We start from the raw sequence: 27795 nt of genomic DNA, 5'->3' as shown, positions 1-27795 counted from the left end.
TTCTGGTTTACTAGACACCTGGTATGTCATTAACTCCTCTATTTCCCACTCTCAAACTTGAAATGGCAAAAAACACAGTATCGAGTTATTTAGCACAAGTATCACAAACAGCACAAGAAAAAAACAAGTTAAAAAGCATTTTATTTAAAAAGCCCATTCACAAAATTGAATGATTAACTCAAGCTGCAGAGCAGCTAACGACAACTGCATGGCAGTGAAAACGAAGTGCAGTGGCTCAGATAAAGGTTGTCCTCATAAGGATGTTCCTGCAAAAAGAAAAAAGTCTATGAAGTATTTACACAAGCAAGAGAAGCTTCTACAATCACATCCATTCCCTTTACTGGGAACCCAGCTGCTTTAATAACTGGTTTTGCTGGCTACAGCCTTCCATTAAGACCAGATTATGAGATCCCATGTTTTTTGGTTCTGAGGCAGTTTGTTATTCTCTTTACTTGGGCAATACCAAGCACTCTTGCAGACCATTACTTCATAAAAACTTACCTTTTAGCCATGAACTTGGACAGATGAGTTTCTGTTTTTTTAAAAGAGAGCTGATAAGCCTGTAGTGGCAGACTCCTCCCTAGAAAAGTAAACAACCTTTAGTACCAGCTTTTCTCTAAGACCAAGTCCCATTTCAGGCTAAACCCCCCACCCCCATTAATGGTCCACCCACCCTCCCACCACCATTTTGGGGAAGATTCTAATGCACTACTTTGAGCCATTGTTTTAAGGAAATGGGTCAAAGGAAGGTAAGAAATAAATCAAAATTAAAGGGCAAAAAGGCACTATTATCACAGTAGAAATAATTAAAGTGCTCACTTCCTTCAATTGGGAGCCACCAAGACAAGGGTGTCAATTTAAAACAATTCATCTCCAGAAAAACCAAGTTCAGCTTAACTGGACTAGTTTTGGCTCAATATATTAAGGAAAACATAACAGAAAGCTGGATTATAGATAGCTATATGGATGTAAGTAAAATCTGTTCTTACCTACCAGCATAGCAATAAAACCTTTCCTCCTGGTTCTGACTGCTAGTCCTAAGAGTCAGGTGTGCCTTACTCTCGTCTGCCTCCTTCCTTGCGATGGTCCTGAAACTTCACTCCCTCCTAGCTTTCATGGAGCGTGCGTGGCCTGCCCCTGGCTTATCTGTACTCCACATACCACAAGTGTCTACTCTCAGCTGTAGAGTGTCTGAGCTCGGAGCCATTCGCGCTATACTTGCTAGCAGTTCCTAGTAGCTGAACATCTCTCCTGGATCTTTAAAGGCATTGTCACGAATCCTGAGGTATCTGCAAACTCCCTCAATAGTTAAGGTTCCACCTGCCATTGCAAACTCAGCCAATATCAAACCCATGGCACTATCACCCATGCTTTCCCACCCTCCTCCACCTCCCACCCACCTTCACCCACCCTCCTCCCCAAACTTCCAAGTAACACACCATGGGATGGAATACACAGTCCTAGTGATAAACAAAATCTCTATGCTGCTAGGTACATTGTTACTGAAATTGAGGGTACCAAAGGGAAGGCTCAAAAGAACCTATGTACAAATAACAATGATTGGATATTAACTATTAAAAGGTTTAGAAATCATTTTCTATACAATTAACATTTTAGGATGGTCGTGTTATCTTGTGTCATATTTAAAGGAAAGCTGCAGTTAACATTGAAGTATATAATGTGGTTCCTTACCATCTCCAATAATTTTAATTTCCAAATAGGTAACTAATGTGGTTAATCTATAAACCTCCAAAGACCCACCCAACCACAACAAAATAAAAACTGCAGTTTTCCTTTAATGTAAGCCTGTTTCCGTGTTAAGAGTAAGATACTCTTACTGGTGCTGGCCAGTTTAAAAAGGTCTCCCAAACGCTTCTAATCTGTGGATTTATGGGTGGCATTAGCCAGCAGCTGGTTTCTATTCTCTGGCAGAGTTTTGAACTTGAACTGTGATAGAAGCAGTCAACATGATCAGGGGTAGTGGGCAGGGAAAGTCCAAAGCTCTGCCAGTCCCAAATCCATACAGTTGTCATTCCATTCAAGAAGTATTATTAAATCGTTTATTGATTACACATGATAATGGATGATACACAAGCTTCATTCCCATCTATAACTTTATCTGATACCATAATTCAATTTAGATATATTGCATAGGATGTGCCAACAATCATATTAATAACCAAATGAACTCCATGACTTTGCTTGGGTGACCCTTTTAACAGTGAACTCCAGGTCACAACACAGTAACTGTCAGTTCAACTACACCAAGGTTTCTGAAGACAATGGCTTCTGTGCCCAAGCAGGTTATAAATAAATTTCGGATGGAACCTGGCATCACCCTGAAGGAATTCTAACTTCACACTGTTGGGATAGTTTACCAAGATGGCTTCAGAGTAGACTAACTTTACACAGCACATTTAAAAAAGACACATTTATTCAGCGTCATGATCAGACTATTACATTTAGCAATCAACAGCATGGGTGCAAAAAAAAAAAAAAAAAAAAATCTACATTAAAACCCTTTGTTGGAATGCTTTACACTTTCCACAGAACAGAAACTAAAATAACCTGTTATACAATTAGTCACAAATACAGTCCTGGAGTTTTTTGCCCATACACATGAGTATTGTCTAAAACATGTCTTCTTTGTAGCAGCTAGGCCCTGCCACCACTGTGCTTGGCTGAGTTCACAAATCTGTTGTAACCTGTAGCTTCCCTGTCACTTCTCTGGCTCTCCTCTCCTGCTAAGCTTTGTTTCCTGTTGAACAATATGGAATAAAGTTGTTAATCTAAACATATTAAGACTCAAGGCTACAATCCAATAGCAAGTTTTGTTTCCCACAAATTTTGCTGATCTGAATATTAACTTAAGATCCACAATTTTACTGCAATTAATGTTAACTATGTTGTACTGCTCAGCTACATTAGGGTTACTGGGTTCATCAAATTATAAAAATTAAGTCAAAACACAAAAAGGTGCATACTTACCTGGCAGTAATTAAAACCTTCTGCCACTGCCATAGCTACTGCTGCTGCTGGAACCGCCATAGCCACCTAATAATAAAATGTGTTCCTTTAATAGTAATGCTTTTATAATCGGGGCAATAAAACTAAAATTCAAGAGTTTGAACTCACATGATCTTTTTCCAATTTGACTACAAGTTACCAGTCACTCAAGTTTTCTGAAGACTTTAAATTGTTAGGTTTTTATTGTCTACACATAAATCACCTAAAGATTTAATGTATTCCTATCAATATTACACATATACCATACCTTGGTTTCGTGGTTTGGCAAAGTATTGGCCTCCACCACCATAGGGGCCAGAGCTTCTGCCTCCAAAATTTCCTCCTTTCATGGGTCCAAAATTTGAAGATTGATTGTTGTAATTTCCAAAATCATTGTAGCTTCCGCCACCTCCAAAATTGCTTCCTAGGAATGGAAAGAGGGCCTCATCTGTTACTTGGGGCAGATGATAGTTCTGCTTTCTATTTAGTATTCAGATAGAAAAAAGTTGCATGATCTGCCTGCCTTCCTCCCAAACTCTGGTGGCTCCAATTATTATCTTTCTATTTCATCCTTTGTGGGCAAGGCATTCAGTTGAATAATCCAGTAGTGTAAAAATTTGCCCAACATCAAATTTACCAAAAACTCTCTAGCCTTTAAGGCCTTTACCCATTCAGGGACACTGCAAACACAGGCTGGATACATCAACTAAGTGCCTAAGGTGCCAAAGGAGTTAAGATACTAAATCCTGCCAGAAGCTAATCTAATTCTAATCGAAGATGCCACTATCCACTTATCCATCTATTTGGGAGTGAGGCGGCCCCAGCTTAAAGCTAGGAGGTAGCATTAGCAAGCCCATTAAAAATGGATACCATGCAGTGCACCATGTAATGCTGTAAGAGCACCAAATCCCCACACGAGCATCAATTCTAAGAGACTAATCTAGCTACTGCACCAAGTACTCAGATCACTCGATACCTACCACTACCACCGCCAAAGCCGCCTCCGCCTCCTCCGTTGTTATAGCTGTCATAGCTGCCACTCCCGCCATAGCCACTGCCCTGGTTTCCATAACCCTGTCCACCACTTCCATAGCCTCTGCTTCCTCCAGAGTAACCAGGGCCGCCTCCTCCATAACCACCTACAAGAATACAATTCTTCTCAATAAGACAAAAGTATTCAACAGTCAAAATCTCCGCAAGCGTAATGGCTAAAAGCCTGCTCACAGCATGCTGTTACGGTCAGAATTGAGCTCGTCATGCACTAGAATTTTAGTCTCTACTAACCTATTCTAAAGGTTGCCAAGAAATTTTTCACCTGTGTATTCCTTGAAAAGAACTTACCATCATTACCAAATCCATTATAGCCATCCCCACTGCCACCATATCCACCACCACCACGGCTGCCACCAAAGCCACCTGAAAGAAAGAAGAGTTTTATAAACCATGTCTCAAGTATATGCATTGCACACACAAATCAGTCTTCTAAGTCTTAAATTTTAAGAAGCACTCCCTGTACTGCAAAGTGATTCCCATACCCCAAATTTTAACTTCTGGATAGTGAGAAACCAGCAGTACATTTGGATAAAATGTGGGCCAGTAGTTCCATCTACCACAGGTTGCAAAAAGGATTAAGTTATCTGGGGGTAACTAAACTACAGGCTTATTATTAATTCTTAGTAAACTATTAACCATACGTACCTCGACCACTGAAGTTTCCTCCGCGACCAAAGTTGTCATTCCCACCAAAACCACCTCCACGACCACCGCCAAAATTTCCAGAACCACTTCGACCTTAAGACATAAAAGTTAAGTGTTAAGCAACGCGGGTTGGAATTACTCAAAGTAACCTGTAAGATTTAATTAAGCAACAAACCCACCTCTTTGGCTGGATGAAGCACTAGCCATCTCTTGCTTAGATAGGGCTTTCCTTACTTCACAGTTGTGGCCATTCACAGTATGGTATTTCTGAACTAAAAAATTTCAAAGATAAAGAGAACACGATCTCAGGCTTTAGAAAACATAGACTTCAGAACCATTAGCAAATAAATCCCAGTCATCTGATACTTACTAACAATCTTGTCTACGGAGTCATGGTCATCAAAAGTTACAAAAGCAAATCCTCTCTTCTTGCCACTGCCTCTGTCAGTCATGATTTCAATCACTTCAATTTTCCCATATTGTTCAAAGTAATCTCTTAGGTGATGTTCTTCAGTGTCTTCTTTAATGCCACCAACAAAAATCTTTTTCACAGTTAAGTGGGCACCAGGTCTTTGAGAATCCTAACAGGAGAAAATCCAATTAAGTTGTATTGTATTAGCGAACTCTATCCCCACATCAATATTTAGGGAAGGGGAAAAAAACCCACTCACTTCTCTTGAGACGGCCCTCTTTGGTTCCACAACTCGTCCATCCACCTTGTGTGGCCTTGCATTCATAGCTGCATCCACCTCCTCCACAGTGGCGTACGTGACAAAGCCAAAGCCTCTGGAGCGCTTGGTGTTTGGATCTCTCATTACCTGAGGTGTTAAATCATTTAATACACACTGAGATCCCAGAAGCCATTGTCATTTCTAACCTGACCAACGTAAAAAGAAACTACACAAAGCTCTTCAGTTTCCCTCTACCCATCTAGGGTAAACCCATTAAGACGAAGCTTTTTAACAAGTTAACAAGGCCACACCTTCCCTTGCCAAGTTGTTTCCAACTCAAATCCTGTCAACCTTCACAAGCATTCAGACAGGAACTCCAGCAAGATAAGCCAAGGGAATCAACTAGGTTCTACTGCCTTTTGTGTCTTCCGAGCCTTACCACACAGTCCGTGAGCGTTCCCCATTGCTCAAAATGGCTCCTGAGACTCTCATCGGTTGTTTCAAAGCTCAAACCTCCGATGAAGAGCTTCCGCAGCTGTTCGGGCTCTTTGGGAGACTAGGAGTAGGAAATAAAAGCGTTAAGTAGGGCTGTAACACAAACCACCTTCCCGTTAGGAGAAGCAAAACTACACAACGACGTACGCAGCACTTATTGTTCCTTGGGGCCGCAGCGGGCCACGTGCTTCCCCGCACTAGGGCAGGCGTTAGGCCAAGGGCTGGGGAGCCGCGAGCGCATGCGTCCCCACTCTCCCTCCGACGCACGCGCAACAAAAGGACCCGGCGGGCGGGGTACGTGCCAGTAAGCAACCGTAGCTACTCTTTAAGGAACTTGCCCACCGAGACAAGGTGAAAAATACATTGAATGTGCCTAAGCGTTTTGCCAGGAGGAAAGAGCCCGGCGTGATAACTAAGGGCTGCAAGACGGCGGCCTCATGGCGACGACGAGGACAAAATGGCGACCTGAACTTTGGGAGGGGTAGGCCCTGGCAGCGACAGAAGAGCTGCCGAATGGGCTGGTGCAAGCAGCCAAACCAGGCCGCGTCCTACCGAACTCCGGGAGGGGCGAGGAAAAAACTGAAGTTGGAGAGAGCGTCCTACTCACCTCTGACTTAGACATGACTGCAGTGGGAGGGGAGACTAACGATGCTTACTCGGCGGCGTCCACGGGCAGAAAGGAGTAACCTAACGAACGTATCTGCCAGCCTACCTTCGGCCTCGCTTTTTTATCCCGCCTCCTCGCTTTCGGCATTGGTAGACTCCGCCCCTGGGCAGCTCTGATTGGATATTTGAAACAGCTTCCTCCTACTATTGGTCTGCGGTTCCGCACTGCTGTCTGACGTCATCCGTTTGGGCGTTCTACGCAGTCTCCACCCCTTGGGGGCCATTGGTTCCCGAGTAATATTATTCTTAACCAGGCTGATTGGCTAGCCAGTTAATCTTTCATATTTGAATGTACTTTGGCTATTTAAATAACTTTAATCTTCCACGCCCCGGATTTTATATTCAGCCCTCTTAGCAAAGCATGATTAATACTATGTATTAAAAAGGTAGTTAGCGGGTGACATTTTTTTTTTTTCCACGAAGACCGCCTGGTGAGCGCATGTGTAGTAAAATGGCGAGTTTACGCAGACGTATTAAGAAGTTCCGCCTGGCGCTTGGAACACGTGAAATGGCGGGCGGGAGACGGCGGCGAACCTACAGCGCCTGCGTAGTGGCGGGAGTTGTGCCCCGTTTTGCGCAGGCGTAATGGGCGGAGAAAGGGTCCGGTTCCAGGATTGGTCGCGCAGGCGCAGGGAAGGATCCGTTTTGGCGGGCGGTTGGCGTTGCGCAGAAGGCGGCGGCAGCAGTGGCTTGTGGTCCGCCTTCACCACAGACGAACAGGGAAGACGTTTGCGTGAGTGATCGGTCTCTATCCCGGGTAAGTGGCTGACAGCCTTGCCTACCCATACGAGGTCTTGAACCGACTCCAGTTGGGCCCGTTATTGTGTGAAATGAATGGACCGCGAGGTGGGGGCCAGTGAAAGGGGAGCGGTGGGTCCGGGCAGCCAATAGAAGGACAGGGGCGGGATGTTTAATCCCCGTAGGTTCTGTGGAGCTTTGCAGCCGAGGAGTTTGACTGGCGAGTGTATAGGCCAATTGGGTCTGCCTTTAGCTGCCTTCTGCTCGGTCCTTGGGCAGGCGGAATGTGGGAGGCGGGTTTTCCCCTCCTGAGCAGCGTCTCTCCGAGCCAATGAGCACGCAGCGCGCGGTAGGTTGGGCTCCTCCGAGAGGCCGCGGTGTGTCTCCAATGGGGGAACGCGAGAGTCGGGCGGGTTAATGGATGGACCCGGTTTGGAGCCAGTAGGCGGGCAGCCTCCGGAAGGCGCTCGGGCAGGCCGTCCAATCAGCTCTCCAGAAGAGGGAGGTCTTAGATTTGGGGTTGAGGGAAGGGGGTTCAATGCCCGTGATGGCGCGTCGGGGTGTTTTCTCCACCATGACTTCTCTAACAAAGCCCGTCGGCCTCCATCCCCAGACCTCCCGGGTCCGGAAGCTCTAAGTTTGCTCCTGTCTGCCTCGAGTTCGGCATTGTTTTCCCACGTCGGTGCTTCCCACCGTCCACCACTTTTTAGATTTTACGGGAAGCAAGAGAGGTCTTTTGACTTTAAGAACTCGCTTCTTTAGGAAGACTGACTTGAAATGTTAGAACGAATGGGATAAATCTGTATGTACTCCCGTGGAAAGGCGCCCGAAAAAAATCTACATCATAATGATGCATATTTCCACGGACAAATAGATATTTGTAAATCTATAGAAAAAGTTTTGGAAAGCTACAGACCCGAGGATGTTACCTCTAGGGAAAAAGGTGGGGTCTGTAATGCAAAAATCCTTTCAGGAATAATGCTAATTCGTGACTACAATTAAGTTAGAAAGTCGGTTGTTCTTGTTTCCAGGCATTATCACGTACTTGTTACCACCCTTTTTTCTCCTTACACCTCGAAAGAGTACTCTTTTTCCTTTTAAGAATTAAGGTGATTCTTGTTATAAAAATGTTAATTTAAAAAGGTAACTTTTTTTTTTTTTGCATGCCTAGTACCTGCTAGGCATCAGGCTAAGCACTTTACAAGAATTTCCCCGTCTCTCCAATGCCTTTTATCTTAGTCTCTTTGAAGAACTTTTCAACCCTTAGTATGTTTCTCTCATTACATGGTTAAAGAGTCTCTAAGCCCTTCTTTCTGCTGTTCTTTGAGGATGTCTGAATTTGGATAAGAAGAAAGTTGGTTAAGGAGAGTGATGATACGTTAGGGTGTTGGGGAATTAGTCTTTGCCTTTTGATTAGGTTTCCTTCAAAGTGTTTGTTTTACGTGCAGTCCGTTTCCTATTGGTAATGTCCATTCTGCTTATTCCAAGATGTCTTCATAAAATACAGGAATTTTTATTATGTATTGGCTGTTTTAGAGTCTATACTTCTCTATTGTTGACTTATTTAGGGTCAAGGGAAAAATTTTTGAATAGTGTAATAAGTTCAACTACATACTAAGGAGACTTATAGGAGACCTTTCTGACATTGTACAAAAGGAAGATGATTTTAGTTGAGTTTGTAATGAACAGAGGAGAGATTTCCATGTTCTCTGGTGCTTGCAAAGGACAAACCTATTTCACATTTGGTTAGAAACTATTTGTAGGTAGGCTAATAATGCAGCTGCTTACCTTATAAGAGCAACTAAAGTGACACAGGTTAAGGTATTTGTCCCTAATTTGCTTAGGTTTGAAAGGAATACAATCTTGATGTGCTGCAAGGTTTCTCAACCTCAGCACTATTGACATTTTGAGCCAGATAAATGCATTTCACCCTCCCACCCCCGACTTACGACAATCAGAATGTCTCCAGGCATTGCCAGATGTCCTGGGGTGGAGGGGGGGTGCGCACATGCACCCACAAAATCTCCCCCAGTTGAAAATCATTGACCTAAAATGACAGATACTAGAGTCGATTATCTTGTCAAAATCTTTTATTTTACTAGTTGGAAATTAGATAGAGGAAGAAGATGGTTGAAGTGTTTATGTTTAAGAAGTGGCCTGTCGTAAATGGATCACTAAATCCTAATGATTATCTCTTCAGATAGAGAGTAATAATTGTTCCATTGGATAAAAGGGAAATTCCATTAAGATTTTTACCTTTCCTTGCAATTTAAACATGATTGATTGCATCTTGTGTTCATTTGGCTTCCTAAAATAATGGCAAATATCTTTTTGAAGAAGGTAGACTTTGCTTCAGATACTTCTTAATGTTTTCAGCTGATTAAGCCTCTTTACTGGAATTCTTTTGGTTCAGCATCTCAAATTTTTTTGACCTTGACCCTCAGCAAGAAATACATTTTACGCTGATCCTGTATACACATTGAAACAATGTATATACTATACAAATATGGTATAAGTATAAATGTGCAAAGCACTCTGATATTTTCTCATCTGCAGGACACTATTTCATTTTCTTAAAAACACAGATCAGTTTCTGCTGAAATGATTTCACAGCTGTGTACAGACCCACAGTTTAGGGGAAAAAGAAAAATAACTGATCTGAAGAATAGGTAACCAAATCATGCCATGTTAAATTACTCTCTGAGTCAGTTCTTCTCATCTCTAGCCCCAGCAACTTGTATTTGTAAACAAATTACTCAATTACCCCTTATTTGATGTTTTTAATGATATATTTTAATTTGAAAGATTTCAGGATTTGAACATAGACTTCTTGGTTTACTGTAGTGTACAAGGAAAAAGTGCTTGTTTTATTGTGAATTTTCTTTCAGTGTCGTAGTAATACGTCTGATGAACATTTCTCTCTGGTGGGGAAATTTTAGTGGATAATTTTTCATTGAAATTCTGAGATGATCACATTGAAAATCCTAACTTTAGATTTATTTCTTGCCTTTGGAGAACCAGGTTTGGTTGTTAACTTGTACCACTCCATTAACAAGACAAAATGTTGAGTTTGTATTGAATAAATTAAATTTTGGACACTTGTGCTTAGAACTTTGAGGCATGCTATTGCAACCAAACCAGAAAAGGACATTGTTCACTAAAATGGAAAATAATGCATCTTCACTGGTCTGTCTGAAAACCAATACATAGAAAGCTTCTATCAAATTACCACAAACATGGTGGCTTCAAACAATAGGAATTTATTTTCTTGCAATTGTGGAGGCTAGAAGTCTGCCATCAAGGTAACCAGGATGGTGGTTGGGGAAAGAGAAAGAACATATCTCTGAACTGACTGGATTTTTATTATGTTTAGGAAAGTTCTGGTGATTTTCAGAGCCTTTGACAGTAGCTCTAGAAAAGAGAGAAAGGTACCAGAGTACAAAGCTTTCTGACAAAGACTAGTAGTTTTTGCTTTTTATTGAGGTATTTTATTTAAGCACATAGCATGATTTAAATGTCTTACTGGAATAGCCCATTTAACAACCCCTGGTAAAGCATTTCTTGTCCTTCTTTGTTCTTTTACTTGGTCTATTTTTATTTCTGTTCACCTTATGTGAAATTGGGCCTAAAGCTCTGTGCTGTGGATATGGATTTTAAATGTAATAAATTACAGTGCAAGGTATCACTTGTATGGCTGCCATTTACACATTGTTATTCATGAACTTGGACTCTGGGCAATTATCTTTTTTTCCCTGACATAAACTTTGATTTTCCTTCCCTCCTTATAGAGGATAGCTTTAGCTGATCATTGTACTAATGGGAAGGAGTCCAGGTCATTCTGAGAAGAGCTGGCTTGTGCAGAGTCCAAGACGCAGATTTGTTGGATTTCTGTAAGCACTCGAAGCCACATATTCATTTCTGATGACAACTTTACACTTGTGTTGGCAGAACACCCACAGTGACAACTGTTGCCTATGTTTAGTCTGTCCAGGAGCTACCAGCTAGCATGTTTGGGGGAAAACCTACACTGTTCTTCTTAGCAGCTATGTAAATATTAGACCTTTCTGAGTTTGTCTTCTCAGATCTGCCAATATCTTTTTGGGTACATTGCATCCTGTGATTGCCTCAGTTTACCCCTTGAAATGAGGGACTAAAGGTTTTAAGTATTCTTTGGGTCACTTGAAGCACGGTTCTTTTTAGATTAGTAATTGGTTTTATGTATGTCTAGTTTATGATTTTTGAAATTAGATATCCTCTATGTACTAGTTTCTCGTGACTGCTACAACAAATTACCACAAACTTGGTGGCTTCAAACAATAGGAATTTATTTTCTTCCAGTTGTGGAGGCTAGAAGTCTGCCATCAAGTTGTTGAGCCCCCTTTGGAGGCCCTAAGGGAGTCTTTTTCTTGCTTCTTCCAGCTCCTTGTCGTTGTCAGCATTCCTTGGCTTGTGGCCTCATCTCTTCCTGCTCTGTCTTCACATTGTCTCCTCCTCTGTATATCTGTCCCAAAACTCCTTCTTCCGCTCTTATAAGGATATATGTGATGGATTTAAGGTCCACCTGGATAATCCAGGATAAATTTCTTTTTTTACATCTTTTGCCATATAAGGAATATTCATAGGTTTGAGGGTTTAGGACATGGATTTCTGGGAGGAGGGCATCATTCAGACCACTACACTTTGGTTCTCTAACCCCTATCCAAAAATGTTTTACTTAATTCAAAAAAGAAAAGGTTATTTTTAAAAATGAGAGGCAAATGAAAAACAAAAACGTTCAGGGAACCTGAGTTCTCTTCCCACTTCTGTGATTAACTAGTGATATAACCTTGGGTGAGCCATCTGACCTCCTTGGTCCTTAGTTTCTTCATCTTATACAAAAGGAATGGGATGGATGATAGCTGATAGCCGTCTAGGCCTAAGACTTTTATGAAATGACTCCCAAATTGTCTTGGAGTTTATTTATGAAGTCAGTAATTCTACATGCAGATTAGGAACTCATTGTAGTATTTTGGGCCAGTGGAGTTCTGTGATGGTCTCACCTAGGGCTTGAGGACGGAAGACTGAGTTGTTGGCTGGTTGTCAGCTCCTTGGGGTATTAACACAGGAGGACAAACCTGTACTTGTTAATTGTGTATAATTGTCTACAAAGAGTATAGTGGACTAGCTGGGCCGTTTCTCACTCTCATCCTGATGAGACTGTGGACTGTGTAGTTTGGATTTCCTTTCTAGTAAGAGTAGTTTGTCCAAATTAAACACTGATGGATTTTTCTACCTTAAACTAGGACATGGACCTAGTTTCATCTTCACACGCAGTTTTGTGCTTCAGACTTACGGAGTGCCTGTTCTCTTGTGCTTCATTGCTAGGAAGGACACTAGAAAGCATGGGATTGAGATGGTGTTGTTGAAAGGACTATTTCAAGATCGAGTTTTATAGCTCATTATTTATTTCTTCCATGGAGAGGAGGAACTAAATTGAATTCAAGTATTTCTCTGATCATAATCTACATTTCTTAGAAGAAAGCAAGCTCATATCTGAGCCAGTGGGCATAATTATGTCGGAACAAAATGCCCTGTGCAAAAGAGGTCAACCAACAGGCTGGGAAATCTATCTTAAGTTTAGTTTTTGAGGCAAATCCTTGAACTCCATGTGCCTTGTTTCTCAACCCTATATCTGTAAGACTCACTTACCTCACAGCGAGTTGTAGAGGCTAATATACTGCTAATTTGTTCGGTATTTCACAACAGTAAAGTATATTTAAGGATCTGATAAAACACAGGCAAACCTTGTTTATATGAGTAGTTGGAGACAAGCATAATAAAACTTACAGGTAGTTCAGAAAATTCATTAAAGTTATTTTTAACTTCCTCTGTCATCAAATATTTTACCTTCTGTTTTCTGTATATTTTCCAAAGTGTTTTCCTGTTCTTTTTCCATAATAGATGTGAAGTAGGTAGGGCAAATAGCTTAACAGCAGGTTAGATGATAAAGGGATCAATTCATCAAGAGGACACACAATCCTATGGGGCCAGGCCTGTGGCCGAGTGGTTAAGTTTGTGCCCTCTGCTTCAGCAGCCCAAGGTTTCACAGGTTCGGATCCTGGGCGTGGACATGGCACCACTCAGGCCATGCTGAGGCAGCGTCCCAATGCCACAACTAGAAGGACCCACAACTAAAAATATACAACTATGTACTAGGGGGCTTTGGGGAGAAAAAGGAAAAATAAAATCTTTAAAAAAAAAAAAAAGAGGACACACAATCCTAACTTTTACACAACAACTAATAAAGCTTCAAAATACATGGAAGAAAGACAATAGAACTGAAATATATACATCTATAATTATAATAAACAACACACTTCTAAGTAACCCATGGATCAAAGAAGAGATCACAAAGAAAATCAGAAAATATTTTGAACTGGATAAAAATGATAACATGACAGATCAAAATTTGTAGAATGTAACTAAGGCAGTGCTTAGAGGGAAGTTTATAGTATTAAATGCTTCAATTTGAAGCACAGAAAGGAGCCAGCCCTGGTAGCCTAGTGGTTAAAGTTTGGTGCTTACACTTCCATGGCCCAGGTTCACTTCTAGGTCACAGAACGACACCACCTGTCTGTCACTTGCCATGCTGTGGCAGCGGCTCACATAGAAGAACTAGGATGACTTATAACTAGGATATACGGCTACGTATTGGGGCTTTGGGGAGGGAAGGAAAAAAAAAAGAGGAAGATTGGCAACAGATGTTAGCTCAGGGTGAATCTTTCCCTGGAAAAAAAAAAAGCAGAGAGATCTTGAGGCCGGCCTGGTGGTGCAGTGGTTAAGTTCCCACGTTCCGCTTCAGTGGCTGGGGGTTTGCCGGTTCAGATCCTGGGTGTGGACCTAGGTACTGCTTGTCAAACCATGCTGTGGCACGTGTTCCCCATATAAAGTAGAGGAAGATGGGCACAGATGTTAGCTCAGGGCCAGTCTTCCTCAGGAAAAAAGAGGAGGATTGGCCGCAAATGTTAGCTCAGGGCTAATCTTCTTCCAAAAAAAAAAAAGGCAGAAAAGTCTAAAGTTAGTGACCTATATTTCTATCTTAAGAACTTAGAAAAAGAAGAGCGAATTAAACCCAAAGAAAGGAAATAGTAAAGATAAAAGTATAAGTAGTTGAAGTATAAAATAAAACAGTAGAGAAAATCAATGAAACTGAAAGTTGATTTTTTGAGAAGGGCTATAAAATTGGTAAACCAGGCAAGTCTGATTGAGGCAAAGAAGATACTAATTTCAGGAATAAGAGAAGGGATATCACTGCTGATTCTGCAGACGTTAAAAAGGTAGTAAAGGAATATCATAAACAAATATGACAGTACAGTCAGTGTCTTAGATGAAATGAATCACTTTCTTGAAAGACAAACTAGCAAAGCTCACTTCAGAAAAAATATGGTCTCACTAGTCCTGTATCTACTAAGGAAATGGAATTTGTAGTTGAAAACCTTCCCACAAAGAAACTCCAGGCCCAGATGGCTTCACTGGTGAATTTTGCCAAACTTAAGGAAGATACAATATCAGTTCTACACAGACTTTCAAAAAAATAGAAGAGAAAGGAACACTTACCAGTGCATTCATTATTTTTAACTTCATCTCCTATGAAACATTTAACTTCTGTTTGCTTTACATTTTTTAAAGCATTTTCTAGTTTTTTCCCCCACATCAGACCTATGAGATGAGTAGGGCAAATAACTAACACCCTTAAGGTTAAGTGAACTGTCCAATTTGACCTTTCAGTGATCTAGTTGGGATAGGACCCACATCTCCTTGTTCTTAGTCCAGATCTTGCCACTGTTAACAAGTTACCCATTTTGTAGCTTTTTTGTAACAACCTTTGGAGACAGGTCAGACCAGTGCTGACTTAACCAAGGAGGAACTGTTAAATCCTCAGCCCTTAAATTGAAGACTGGGCTATATTCAGAGCCCATGCCATGCTTGACACTTACTAGGCCCTCGATAAATATCCCATAACCAACCAAACAATTTTAGAGCAAGGATAAGAATTACTATATTAATCATCCCTTTGGCATAGAATTTGAGTTGGGATTATAGTTGGAAACTGGACAAAGAGAGAATCAGAAACATCTTATTTGGCTTAAGTAACACGTCAGAACGCTTAGTGGAAGAGCTGGGTGGTCTGAAATTGGCCATCCCTTTAGCTGTTTATCTGATGGTGGCCTTTTTTTGCATTTAACTATCAATATATCTGAAGTGTAGAGCACACTTTTATGATATTGTGGCATAGTAACTCACACTTAAATGTCAATAGAGACACTTGCAAAGACCTACAAGGTTCAATAATTTCTGGTGTGGGTTTGTTTCTCCTGTCATCACCCATTATGTATTTTTTTACAGCTTTTAAATTGCCACAGAGAGAAATTGGTCAGGATAGTAATAGATGGCCAAGGAGCTGCCAAGGATACCGTTGTACAGGATGGGAAAAGTTCAATACCGGCTTGATTTTATTTATCTAAATTGTAGGCTATGACTTCAATATAATTCATGTTGCAGATACACCAAGGTAATGGCAGAGCACAAAATTATGCCATATGTTGGAGGAATGCTCTCTTTGACACTCTGAAGTTTTGCAGTCTGAAATATCTTCCTTATTCTAATTATATAAAAACTCCTTTTCTGTTAGCTTGTATTAATCAGATTTTAGCATATTGATTTGAATTCTAATACCATCTCAACAGTTAAATTAGAGATGTTTATGGTTATGTAAATTAATTTTTATGTCTCTTGAATGTCTTCGTTAAACAAAGACTATGAGAAAACATAAATTGTCTGGCATAGTAGTAGCTCTTCCTTAAAACAGGATTGTTGAAATGATCTGAAGGGGCTTTTGTAACCCTTAAGCTGCTGGTGTCCAAAATCTGTACAAACTAGATGATGCCAGAGTAAGCACCGAGTCTTAATTTTATGGCTGTTTGAAAAATGCTTTATGACCATAATTTTATTTGGGGGTGGACACTTTAGTTCTCTTTTAATCCTTCCATATTTTGTGAACATACTCTGCCAAAGTGATATGTAAAAATCTGTGATTCATGGTAATCTACTCAGACATTGCTATTACCCATTTTTCTTAAGATTTATTTATGGTGAAGTTGCCAGGTTCTTCATGAAAGATGACAGGATCTACTAGTTATGCTTCGTCACATTTAATTAAGAGAGGAGTGGGTGTGAGATTAACACTCACCTGAAACTGTGGTGCCTGCGATGAGTTCAGTACATTCCAAGGATAGAGTTGTTGGAAAGCGCCATCTGGAAGACATTTGCCCACGGTGGTGCCAAATTGTACTTTCTCATAAATCTTGGAACAACTGGATATCTGACCTCATGCCCAGTAAGGGTTTAGGTGTGCCCTGACTAAATTTAAAGGAGACTGATACCAGAGAGAAGAAATTCAGTAGATTTTTTAATAAATGAAAAAACACAAATCCCATGTAAGATTATTTTGTAGGATTGTGATCTGGTGATGAGATAACAAGAACTTGTGTGTTACTGCTAAATATACCAGTGAAGCAGACTTTGAACTTCCAGCAGTTCTGAGAATGGCTGTGGTACACATTCATTTATATTTTTTAATGGTGGTCAGAACTTGGAGGACAGTACAGCCAAATGAAATTTATAAGGCAGCCTTTATCTCCATTTATAATATATATGTTTTAATCTAAAAGAACAAAAGGCCCTTTACTCCCTTGCTCACTGGAGCAGGAAGCTTGAATAATCAACAGACAGGATACTTTGCCCCAGAATGATTCTATGACTGGTTGAAGCAGTGCCTTGGCCTGATTTTTAAAGGTTGCTGAGCTGGAGCTGTGCTAGCCAAAGGGAGAATATTTCCTCTCTCGACACTCCTCTCTATTAATACAGTTTGTGTTGTCTATATGTGGCTGGTTAATGATAGGGGTGTTAACGACCACAGTTAATCTTCCTCCTCAACCCTTTCCTAATCCAGTCTCTTAAATAGACATTTAAAAAGCTTTTAACTCCCCTTGAATTGGGTGCTCATGGGCTTTTGGTAGAGGTGGAGTGATAGTTATCAGCCCATTTAACAAAACCTGAGACAGCCAGGACAGCTGTAATGTGCGTTTCTATGCTGTGTTTTTGTTAAAATGCCACATGGCTAATACTTTGGAAATCATAAATCTAATGGAAGAAAACATCTTTATAGAGAGTATTTTAGTTTTATGCCGTTACGTGTTACAAACCTAAAACCATTGGTACTTCTAGATTCATGAAGAGCAAAGAACATAGACCAGATTAAAATGGTTCTGTAAATTTAGTTTCGTTTCATCTGTTTGATTTGCTACAGTAAGGCTGTATAGAGGACACCTTGGAGACAGTGCCATAGCTGACAATTTAATCTTCACCTAAGCCACCAGGTCTCCCCAAGGGCCTTAGAGGAGAAAGAGGAGTTTCTCAAGCCTGGACAGACTGAAGTCACCCATCAGTGTGGCATATTTAATTAATATATATGCTAGGGAGCTTTGCACATGCCCTCACCCTTTCCTGCTTTTTTTCCTATCGGGTTTTTCTTTTTTTAATTGAGGTAAAATTCACATAACAGAAAACTAACCATTTTAAGTGAAAAATCCAGTGGCGTTTAGTACATTCACTATGTTATGCAAGAACTACTTCTATCTAGTTTCAAAACATTTTCATCACTCCAAAATAAAACCCCATACCCACTAAGCAGTTACTTTCCATTGTCCACCCTCCACCTCCTTCAACCTCTGGCAACTACCAATTGGCTTTCTGTCTCTCTGGATTTACCTGTTCTGGGTATTACATATAAATGGAATCATACAATATATGACCTTTTGTGTCTGGCTTCTTTGACTTAGCGTGTTGTTATCAATATGCTACGTTGTGTAGTATGTATTCGTACTTCATTCCTTTTTATGGCTAAATAACATTCCATTATATAGATAGACCACATTTTGTTAATCCATTCATCTGTTGATGAACACTTGGGTTGTTTCCGCCTTTTGGCTATTATGAATAATGTCACAATGAACACTGATATACAAGTATCTATTTGAGTCCCTGGTTTCAATTCTTTTGGGTAAATACCTAGGAGTGAAATTGCTGGGTCATACCATAATTCTGTGTTTAACTTTATGAGGAAACACACTTTACTGCCAGTACAGTACTATTTTGATTGGTATAGCTTTGTAGTAGGTTTTAAAATCAGGAAGTGTGAATCCTCCAGCTTTGTTGTTTTTTTTTTTTTTGAGGAAGATTAGCCCTGAGCTAACATATGCCTCCAATCCTCCTCTGTTTTGCTGAGGAAGACTGGCCCTGAGCTAACATCCGAGCCCATCTTCCTCTACTTTATATGTGGGAGGCCTGCCACAGCCAGTGGCTTGCCAGGTGGTGCCATGTCTGCATGCGGGATCCGAACCAGAGAACCCGGGCCGCCAAAGCGGAACGTGCGCACCTAACTGCTGCGTCACCAGGCTGGCCCCTGTTGTTGTTCTTTCAAGATTGTTTTGACTATTTGTCACCCTTTCCTACTCTTTTAGCCTGGTTTTCTTTCTGGAGGATTTGCCTTCTTAATGGACTTAGAGAATTTATATAGAAATATGAAATGGAGAGAGAGCTCATTTTGACATTTGGTCTGACATCCACCTCCAGACAGTTCAGTGAGGTGACTTACCAATTGGTTTTCATTACTTTTTTAAAAATGCAAAGGTGATGGGGGCTGGCCCCGTGGCCAAGTGGCTAAGTTCGCGTGCTCTGCTGCAGGCAGCCCAGTGTTTCGTCAGTTCAAATCCTGGGTGCAGACATGGCACTGCTCGTTAGGCCACGCTGAGGCGGCATCCCACATGCCACAACTAGAAGGACCCACAACTAAGAATATGCAACTATGTACTGGGGGCCTTTGGGGAGAAAAAGGAAAAAAATAAAATCTTTAAAAAAAAAAAAATGCAAATGTGGGACTGGCCCGGTGGCACAGCAGTTAAGTTCGCACGTTCCGCTTCTCGGCGGCCCGGGGTTTGCCGGTTCGGATCCCAGGTGCAGACATGGCACTGCTTGGCAAAAGCCATGCTGTGGTAGGCGTCTCACATATAAAGTAAAGGAAGATGGGCATGGATGTTAGCTCAGGGCCAGTCTTCCTCAGTAAAAAGAGGAGGATTGGCAGCAGATGTTAGCTCAGGGCTAATCTTCCTAAAAACAAAACAAAACACAAAGCTTAGAGAAAGATTTAGAATTATGTTATATATATGCTTTCGCTTGTAAGTAGTGATGAAAATAAAATGTGCTACACCAGGATCTAAGAAAAGCCACTAAGACAGCTGGCACTGAAAAGCAGTGACTGGAGGGACTGGAGCAAAGCCTGAACTGGACAGAGCAGACAGATAGCAGAGACCCCAATGGGTGGCTTTGTGATTCCATGGTTCCAGGATTGAAGGGTTAATTGAATAGCTAATCATTCCATCTCTTCTGGTTGCTCCAGTTTTCTGAGGTGCCCTCTCTGTAATTTGGGGGGACTGGCAGTTTTAGATGTTTATCTTTTACCCTTATAATGTGTGGGATTTTTTTGTCCCTCTCCTCTTTCTGTTTCACCTCCTCACCTCTTCCCCCCCTTTTTTCTGGAGGATTCATTTGTTAAAGAAGTCTCCTGTCAGCGACTTGGAATGCGGGTTCTGACTGTGCCTGACCACAGAGCTCTTTGATGTTTTTCCAAGGCTGACTTCTCACCAGATCCCTGGTTAGGTGTTTTTTCCCCCAGCACTCAGAAGCCTATGAAGTGAATTTGCCCTATATCTTTGATATGAAGGGTTGGTGGGATCTGCTCTATCCTTATGGTCAATTAATTGCCAGAATCTATGTGTACTTGTTGATGCCTTTACCAGAGAGTTCCTGTGTATATTCAAGAAAGGGCTGAGACTGTTATGCCTGAAAGACTCTGGAAACTTGAGAATCTGCTCACCCCTTCCCATGGAGATTTCCACAAGGATAAGGTTGCGCTCAGAGGCTCACCCTCTCTTCCTCCGTCATGGTATCGGGATTCTGCCTTAATCACTCCATCATCCTGCCAGCCCTGTCTCATTTCTCATACAGGAATGCTCCCTCCTCCCAAGCTCAGCGTGAACCACCAGTCTTGATGCTTTATCTGGTCCAGGCTCTAGCCCTTAAATTGTCCGTCTGGCTTTGTGTTTCATTTGACCCTAATGCACTGGGGCGCACTGTCTCAAAGAGAATTATGTTGCTTCCAGTGTCTGAGTGCATTTCTCATTTCTTACTGCTGCTCCTGAGCAGATCTGTAACTTCAAGGTTAAGATAAGACACATTCCATCAGAACTATGTCGTCATCCTTGCCAGCTTCTGATCTGTGACTGTCCAGGAGATTTACAAGACAATTGCATGCCATTCTTTACAGAATATTATGGTTGGACTCAGACTCCTGGCATCAGGCCCAATTTGATTTGTCAGCTGTTACCCATTTCCCAAAGAGAAAGGGACCTCAGCCATGTCAGGCAGGTCTTAAGAGTGGGAAAGAGGGAATTGATCTGACTCTTTATTTCCTTATGTTTTAGGGAGAGGAGTGGGCACCAGAATATTTTTGTCTCTTTCCTCATTGAATTCGCTTTTTTCCTGAAAGATTTCACTAAAATGTTAGTGTTGCTCTCATTCTTTCCTGCCCTTTATCCCTTCACAGAATTACAGTTAGTTTTTTCATTCTGCCATCTTCAGTGCTTTTCTGAGTTTTAAGGAGTAAGAGTGGATATTTTTAACCTTGGGAGAGAACGTACCTGTCTGTTCTCTGAAGGTTTATTAGTTTGCCCGCGCCTAGCTAACAGGCACTGCTCCTCCTTTCTTGCTACCTGCTAACATGTTGGGTGAGCTGCAGGAGTTACTGCATGTGATATGGTTTAACGGCTTAGGAATTTGGAAGCTCATGTATTTCCTACTGCTGTTGTATTCGGCCCTATAACATTTTTACAAAAGCTTCTCTTTAGGGGACTTACCAGCTCTTTGATTGCGACATAAACTCGCTCATTCCCTAGGAGGTAGGCAGTGGGGATTTATTTGACCCATTTTAGTGATTCCAGGGTTAGATCTAAAATTATTTACTCCAGATCACACATGGCAGGTTAATCACAGAATCAGAACCTTGATCTAATTCCTTTGGCATTGTTTTTATCCTTTAACTACGAAGAGTTAAAAAAAAAAGTTAGGAAGAGACAAAAGAGGCAGTTTTTATTCAGAGATTTCCTGATGGGTCCATTCAAAGTTGAGGAAATCCTGTGTAGTTGAAAAATGTCTGCTTTGCTCTTATACCCTGTAGTTTCTTCTGTTTGATAACCAAAACAATCACCAGTCTCTGCTTTTCCTGCCCCTTTTTCTTATTCTCCTATGGCACCAACCTCTGGCTCTCAAGACCCATATCTATCTGTAAAGCAGAGCAGGATTTTGGCGCTCTCTAAAATGTTCTTTAGAGCCAGGAGAAAGGAGAATTTATGGGATTGCAAGCCTCTAAGTGTCTCTTTTCTTTATCTCAGTCCTCCGTTTCTCAGGTATTAGGAACTATTGATGTACAGGGTTTTTAATTATTATATATTAATGTTTCATGTGGGTAGTAATTATTTTTAAAATTTGTTTTATCACATTACAAGAACAGCTAATGAGAAGTGGTTTTACTTTTAATTTAACAGTAAAGATTGTGGCTGAGCTGCTCTCCCTTCCCCTTTTTTAAACTACTTAACGGTTAAATTTTTTTCTACCTGTAATTTCAGTTGAAAGGTTCTTTGGTAGTGCTTCAATTTTCTGGATTCTGTTTCTAATAATCGTGCAAAGAAGGAAAGTTGTATGTATCTTTGAAATACTTCCCTTCCCCCTTTTCCTGTTAGCCTCCACCCAAGCAATTTTAATTAACTGTTCAGTGACAGATGGTAGAAAAGGCCTTGTCTAAAGTGCTTCTTGTGGGCTGGATTAGGGGGTAGGTGGTTTGTACTGATCCTGTTGTGGAAGGACCTAGCCTTTCCCCTCCCCCTTTCCAGTTGAGCTATAATCCTGTTAGATGATCTTAAAATGCTATTGATTAACTTCCAGTGCTCTTGGAGGAATAAACACAAGTTTTGGATTTAAAACCCAAGAACCAATTCCCTTGAGCTCTGAATGCCTGGCCTGGAAGCCAAGGGAGGTACCTTCCAACTTCTCCACCCAGTCTTCACTGAAAAAGAAAGTTAAGCCTTTTAACTTTTCCGTTTGCCTCTCCCCCCTTAGTCTAGTACTGCTGCCAGTTGCCATGGCAACGGACTGGGACAGCTGCGCAGTGGCGCCCAGGCAGCTGGGTGGGGGCGGGGGAGCTGCCAGCCCGCCAAGCCCCAGACCTGGGAGGGGAGGCCCCTCCTGTTAGCCCAGAGGGAAAGAAAGAACTGGGGCGATCCGGTAGGTAAGGGAGGGAACCCCCATTCATCTTCTACCTTTGGGGCTTCTCCTCTGCATGAAGGTATAAAGGGAGATTTTCCTCTTACCTCCCTCAAACTGAAAAACACATATGTAAATCCTTGTTTTTCCTCGTGAGGCAGGGGAGGCCATAGCCACAATGCTTAACTGCATGCATCTAACCCGGGGCTGGTTTTAACCCCAGCGCTCTGACCCAAACTGCTCAGCTCCCGGAAATTCCAAGGTGAGTGGGGGTGGGGGTGGGGTACTCTCCCTGGAATATGACATTTCCTGTCTCTGGTGAGGTCGGAGGCTGTTTTTATTTTAAATAAATCAAATCAGGGTTTTTTTTTTCCTTGAAGCTTAGGACTCTCTCCTAAATTCATGGAAAAATTATTTTGAAACCCCTTACCTAAGGTACTTTCTTCCCCCCACTCCTTCTTCCAAATAAAGTATTTTAAAGAAACTTAGTTTTATTACAGGACAGTAATGGGTATAGACAGTTTTTTGGGAGGGCAGATGTATTGCTAGTAAGTTCTGGGGATATGGTTTCCAACTATATATTCTTGGAATAATTCCTTAAATTTTGCTAATTTGAAGTAAATTGATAAATGCAATTTTTTATGCTGCTGGACTTAAGTAAAATTCTGAGATTAGTAGTGGCCTTCCCTATTCCTGAGAGTGGTCTTCTGGTCACAATGGAAATATTTTAGAGAGTGCTGAAAAAAATCTCTAAAGATTACAGCAAAATAAAAATGGAGTTCAGCTGAGAAAACAGTTCCTGCTACTCTATCATCCAGACTGTGGGCACCATTTAACATGGTTAAGGAAGAATTCTTAAAAATGATTATGGTAACAACAACGTGGGAATTTAAAAGACTAGATTCTCTGCTGAGTCCCCCCTGGTTGTGCATATTTCTGTGCTTAACTCAGTTTCCATTTGTGTGGCTTTGCTTCAGCTTTCTTTGGGCCTATGAATGGTTCCTCTGTGTTTCAAGGCTTCATGCTGATGTGAGTCTGGGGCCAGACTACTTTTTCCTCCTCCTCTTCCTTTGGCCCAAAGTCAACTTCAGTTAAGAGGAGAGGTACCTCCTTAGCTATTTGGATTGGTTGAACTTGGAGAATTACTGAACAATCCAAAGACTAATTTTGATTTTTAGGACTAAAAAAATGTTTTCTTCTCCCTGCCTCCCTCCTATCCCTAAGTGAAAAAGGAGGCCTAAGTGTGTTTGAGATGTCAGCCTTGCTTTTGTGAGCTGATGGATGCTCTGAAGGGACAAGCTCAATTTGTTGAAGGGAAATGTACCGAGTCGCTGAAAATGTGGTGAAAGGTGCCTGAGCAGGCCTTTTTTGTGCTTCTAAGAGACTAGTCAAGGCGCTCAGAGCAGGAGAAAGTTGCATTTTGGTGGTTTTTGCTTTTCATTTTCATAAAGAACTTTATTCCCTTTGGAGGGAAAGGTTTTCGTTCTTTTAACTGAAGGTTTTCCACATTTCTCGTTGAGTTCCTGGCTTGTAAACAGTTACAGAAGTAGCCAGAAGGAGCATACCCTGCTACTTGTCTTTGGGAATCTGAAATCAGAGGAGTTAGACAATTATCTAATAATTTTGGTCTTGTTACCTGAAGAGAAAGTTGTGGTTGGGAAAGTGGGGCTTGACCTATTTTTTGATTAAATTCTTAGGACTCATCTGTGGAATGCTTCAAGACCCAAGAGAAGGGTACGTGGCATCTTTGTGTTACACCTCCCACATCCTATCAAGAAGAGACAGGAAGTTTTAACTCCTCACGTGGGTACTGACCATTTTGTCCTTCCCATTTGCAGGAACCCGGTGGCCTTAGTCTTCAGGTGGAACAGCGTGCGACATGGGAAAGAAAACCAAGCGGACAGCTGACAGTTCTTCTTCAGAGGATGAGGAGGAGTATGTTGTGGAGAAGGTGCTAGACAGGCGCGTGGTTAAGGGGCAAGTGGAATACCTACTGAAGTGGAAAGGTTTTTCTGAGTAAGTGCCTTCTCTTAGGCTTTAGGACTGCAAAGGTGGGCACCTTTGGTTTACTTCTCTATGAACCACAGCCATCTTTGCCTTTTTCTTTCCCCACCTCCCCTTCCTAAGAGTCAGGAGACACAGCAATAAACTAAACAAAGTCTCCCCCTTCTTGGAGCTGGTGTTCTAATAATAATGCTTTTGAGAAGCAGTATAATGAATTGGTTAGGAGTGTAGACTTGGGAGCCAGATTGCCTGGGTCCAGACTCTTGTTCCATGACTTATGATATGAGCTGGGTGACCTTGGTTAAGTTCCTTAATCCTTTTTCCTCCTCAAAAAAATAGGGATAAGGAATAATACTTGTCATAGAGATGTTGGTAGATGTACAGAGCTTGACACATAAGCTCAGTGTAGGTATAAACTGTTGTTGCTGTTCTTTTGGATATAACTAAGCTGAAATACATACATTTAAGCAGCAGCAGCAGCAGAAATCATCCTCAATGCCATAGCCCATAGCTTTCCAAAATGATCCTTGGATCTCAGAAATATCCTAGAATGAAGCACTTATCTTAATGAGAGACTTAAATCTGAAGGCCACATTTTTTTCTCCCCAATTTTTTTTTTTTTTTTGGAGGAAGATTAGGCCTGAGCTAATAACATCTGTTGCCAATCTTCCTCTTTTTGCTTGAGGAAAATTGTCACTGAGCTAACATCTGTACCAACCTTCCTCCATTTTTTATGTGAGATGCTGCCATGGCATGGCTTGAGGAGTGATGCTAGGTCCACACCCGGGATGTGGGCCTTCAAACCTCAGGCTACCAAAGCAGAGCACATGAACTTAACCACCACACCACTGGGCTGGCTCCTCCCAGTATGTATTTTTTAAAATTTCAGATGTACAGCTGCGGCAAAAGAAATTGAGTAAACACTTGGATACACACTATCTAGTTTCTACAATTAACTTTTACCTTTTTATTTTTATTTTTTGCTGAGGAAGATTTGCCCTGAGCTAACCTCTATGCCTATCTTCCTCCACTTTATATGTGGGTCACCACCACAGCATGGCTGAGGAGTGATATAGGTCCACGCCCAGGATCTGAACCCATTAACCTGGGCTGCCAAAGTGGAGCACGCTAATCTTAACCACTAAGCCACGGGGCCAGCCCCTACAATTAACATTTTAATATGATCTATCATCTATTTCTTTATCCATCAATCTTTTTTTTATTTTGAAGACCTGAGAAACCTTTTTAAGTCAATGAGCTTTAAGAATGATACTGAAATGTTGACTGGAATGTCTGTTAGGCAGTAACTGGCTTTGCGCTGAAGTGCTAAAATAAATTACTTTTTCCTTTGGAATGAATGGAACTAGACACGTTGAAGCATAAAAGAGGTTGCTTGAAAGGTGAAATACATGCAGCTTTGTAATCATTAGGCATTTCTGATTAATTCCCTTCCTATGATTGCCTAATAACAAAGAATGGGTTTCTCAGAACCCCAGTGACCTGAGAGGAGCTGGTTTAGGCTCCTTAGATTGGTGCTGTCCAATAGAAATAAAATGCAAGTCACAGAGGTAATTTTAAATATTATGGTGGCCACATTGAAGAAAAGTGAAATTAATTTTAATAATATGTTTTATTTAACACGATATATCAAAATGCTGTTTCAACATTAATCAACATAAAAATTGACTGATTGGCCAGCCCCATGGCGGACTGGTTAAATTCTCGTGCTCTGCTTTAGAGGCCCAGGGTTTCACAGGTTTGGATCCTGGGCGCGGACATGGCGCCGCTCATCAGGCCATGCTGAGGCGGCATCCCACATACCACAACTAGAGGGACCCACAACTAAAAATGCATAATTATGTGCTGGGGGGCTTTGGGGAGAAAAAGGAAAAATTTTTTAAATCTTCAAAAAATTGAAACATTTTACATTATTTTTTCATGCTAAGTCTTCAGAATTTGATGTATATTTTACATTTTATAGCATAGACTAGTCACTTTTCAAATGCTCAACAGCCATATGTGGCTAGTAGTTACCATACAGAACATCACAGCTTTAAAGTGTAGGGCTTTAAATATACTAGAAGATTCAGTGTTTTGACAGTACCTTTGGATAAAGGTATGAATCAAGAGCATTTGGAACATACGTAAGGTTATTTCATTACGTGGACGAAGGTTTCTCATCCAGAGCTCTGTTGGCGGTGTAGGTGGGACAGGTTGTGCACTACAGGATGCTTAGCACACAGAGCACTAGATATGGGTAGCACGGCAATCAGAATATGCCCTCAGGTTTCTAAAGAGAAGTGGTAACACAGCCTCGTCTGGAGATGGGAACTGTGAGTTTGCGAGACCTAGAGCCTATGAAATAGGTATTAAAATAACACCTAAAGATTTTACAGGTGTTTCTTGGGCCCACTGAATCACCACCACTGGGAAGTCTTGGGCATTTTGAAGGTACTTGAAACTATGTCTGCAGTTGAGCTGCTGGTACCTTAATAGATAAAAGAGGGAAAGACAAGGCTTGGGGTAGACAGATTAAGCATTTCTTCTTTGTCAGAAATGCCCAGGATTTCATTAAAGACTAGAATAAATTTTGCCCCTGCAGCATTGTCTACAACGAAGTACCTGCTGTTTGCTAGGCAGTGGTCAGATTCTACCTCATGTTTTCTCTTTAATTCTCGTAACAGCCTTTAGAGGTATTTTCAGTTTACAGATGACGAAATTAGTGAAGTTATTTGCTGAAGATAACATAACTGGTAAGTGCTAGAACAAGGATCCAGTATCAGATTTCTTTGGCCCTGAAACCTAGGCTCTTTAAATTATAACATGCTGTGTCTTTTGGGTGAAAATTGGTTGATGTAGAAACAGAATACCCATATGGTAGGAAAAGGGATAATCCTGTTACAGGACTGGCTTTCCTTGCTATCAGCAGAGACTCTCCTACCCCGACACTTGCTTGCTTATGTTATAATGTTGGCATACCTCTTGATTTTGGTGCCTTAATTTCTTCTGGGATAGTAAACTATATGGTCTGTGGATTTGGGGGAAAGTTGCTGTATGAGGACTTTTTTTCTTTTTGCTGAAAGAAGAGCTATGAAGGAGAGGC

The 27795-nt window shown here is 41.3% G+C and overlaps 2 protein-coding genes across 11 annotated transcripts in view; one reads left to right on the top strand and one right to left on the bottom strand.

Moving 5' to 3' along the window:
- Nucleotides 1-122: 122 nt before the first annotated feature.
- On the bottom strand, nt 123-6609 carry HNRNPA1 (heterogeneous nuclear ribonucleoprotein A1). 4 transcript variants are annotated; one of them, XR_011540465.1, is made up of 12 exons: nt 6478-6609; nt 5815-5931; nt 5376-5522; nt 5075-5285; nt 4884-4976; nt 4705-4797; nt 4348-4422; nt 3987-4145; nt 3275-3430; nt 2989-3054; nt 502-580; nt 123-266 (listed from the first exon to the last, which is right to left on the bottom strand). XR_011540465.1 is itself a non-coding variant. In XM_070621537.1 (11 exons), the coding sequence occupies exons 1-10, from the start codon at nt 6490-6492 to the stop codon at nt 2999-3001; spliced, it is 1122 nt and encodes a 373-aa protein (XP_070477638.1). In that variant the 5' UTR covers nt 6493-6609; the 3' UTR covers nt 2047-2758; nt 2989-2998. The 4 variants fall into 4 exon arrangements, 2 of the variants coding, with proteins under 2 accessions (XP_070477638.1, XP_070477639.1); XR_011540466.1 differs by lacking the exon at nt 3987-4145; XM_070621537.1 differs by lacking the exons at nt 123-266; nt 502-580 and adding an exon at nt 2047-2758.
- Nucleotides 6610-7049: 440 nt separating this feature from the next.
- The window catches only part of CBX5 (chromobox 5), a 36430-nt gene continuing 15684 nt past the window's right edge, over nt 7050-27795 (top strand). The window contains exons 1-3 of one of the 7 annotated variants that reach the window (XM_070621548.1): nt 22611-22950; nt 24386-24422; nt 24527-24704. In XM_070621548.1, coding sequence (XP_070477649.1) covers nt 24568-24704 — 137 coding nt within the window. In that variant the 5' untranslated portion in view covers nt 22611-22950; nt 24386-24422; nt 24527-24567. Of the gene's footprint in view, nt 7294-22556; nt 22951-23801; nt 24038-24385; nt 24423-24526; nt 24705-27795 lie in introns of those variants that run through there. The other 6 variants (XM_070621545.1, XM_070621549.1, XM_008527739.2 and 3 more) reach the window with 6 other exon arrangements.

Source organism: Equus przewalskii, chromosome 5 (genome assembly GCF_037783145.1).
Source record: "Equus przewalskii isolate Varuska chromosome 5, EquPr2, whole genome shotgun sequence".
NCBI lineage: Eukaryota > Metazoa > Chordata > Mammalia > Perissodactyla > Equidae > Equus > Equus przewalskii.
Note: the sequence above shows the minus strand (reverse complement) of the source record. Positions and strands in the feature narration are given on the sequence as shown.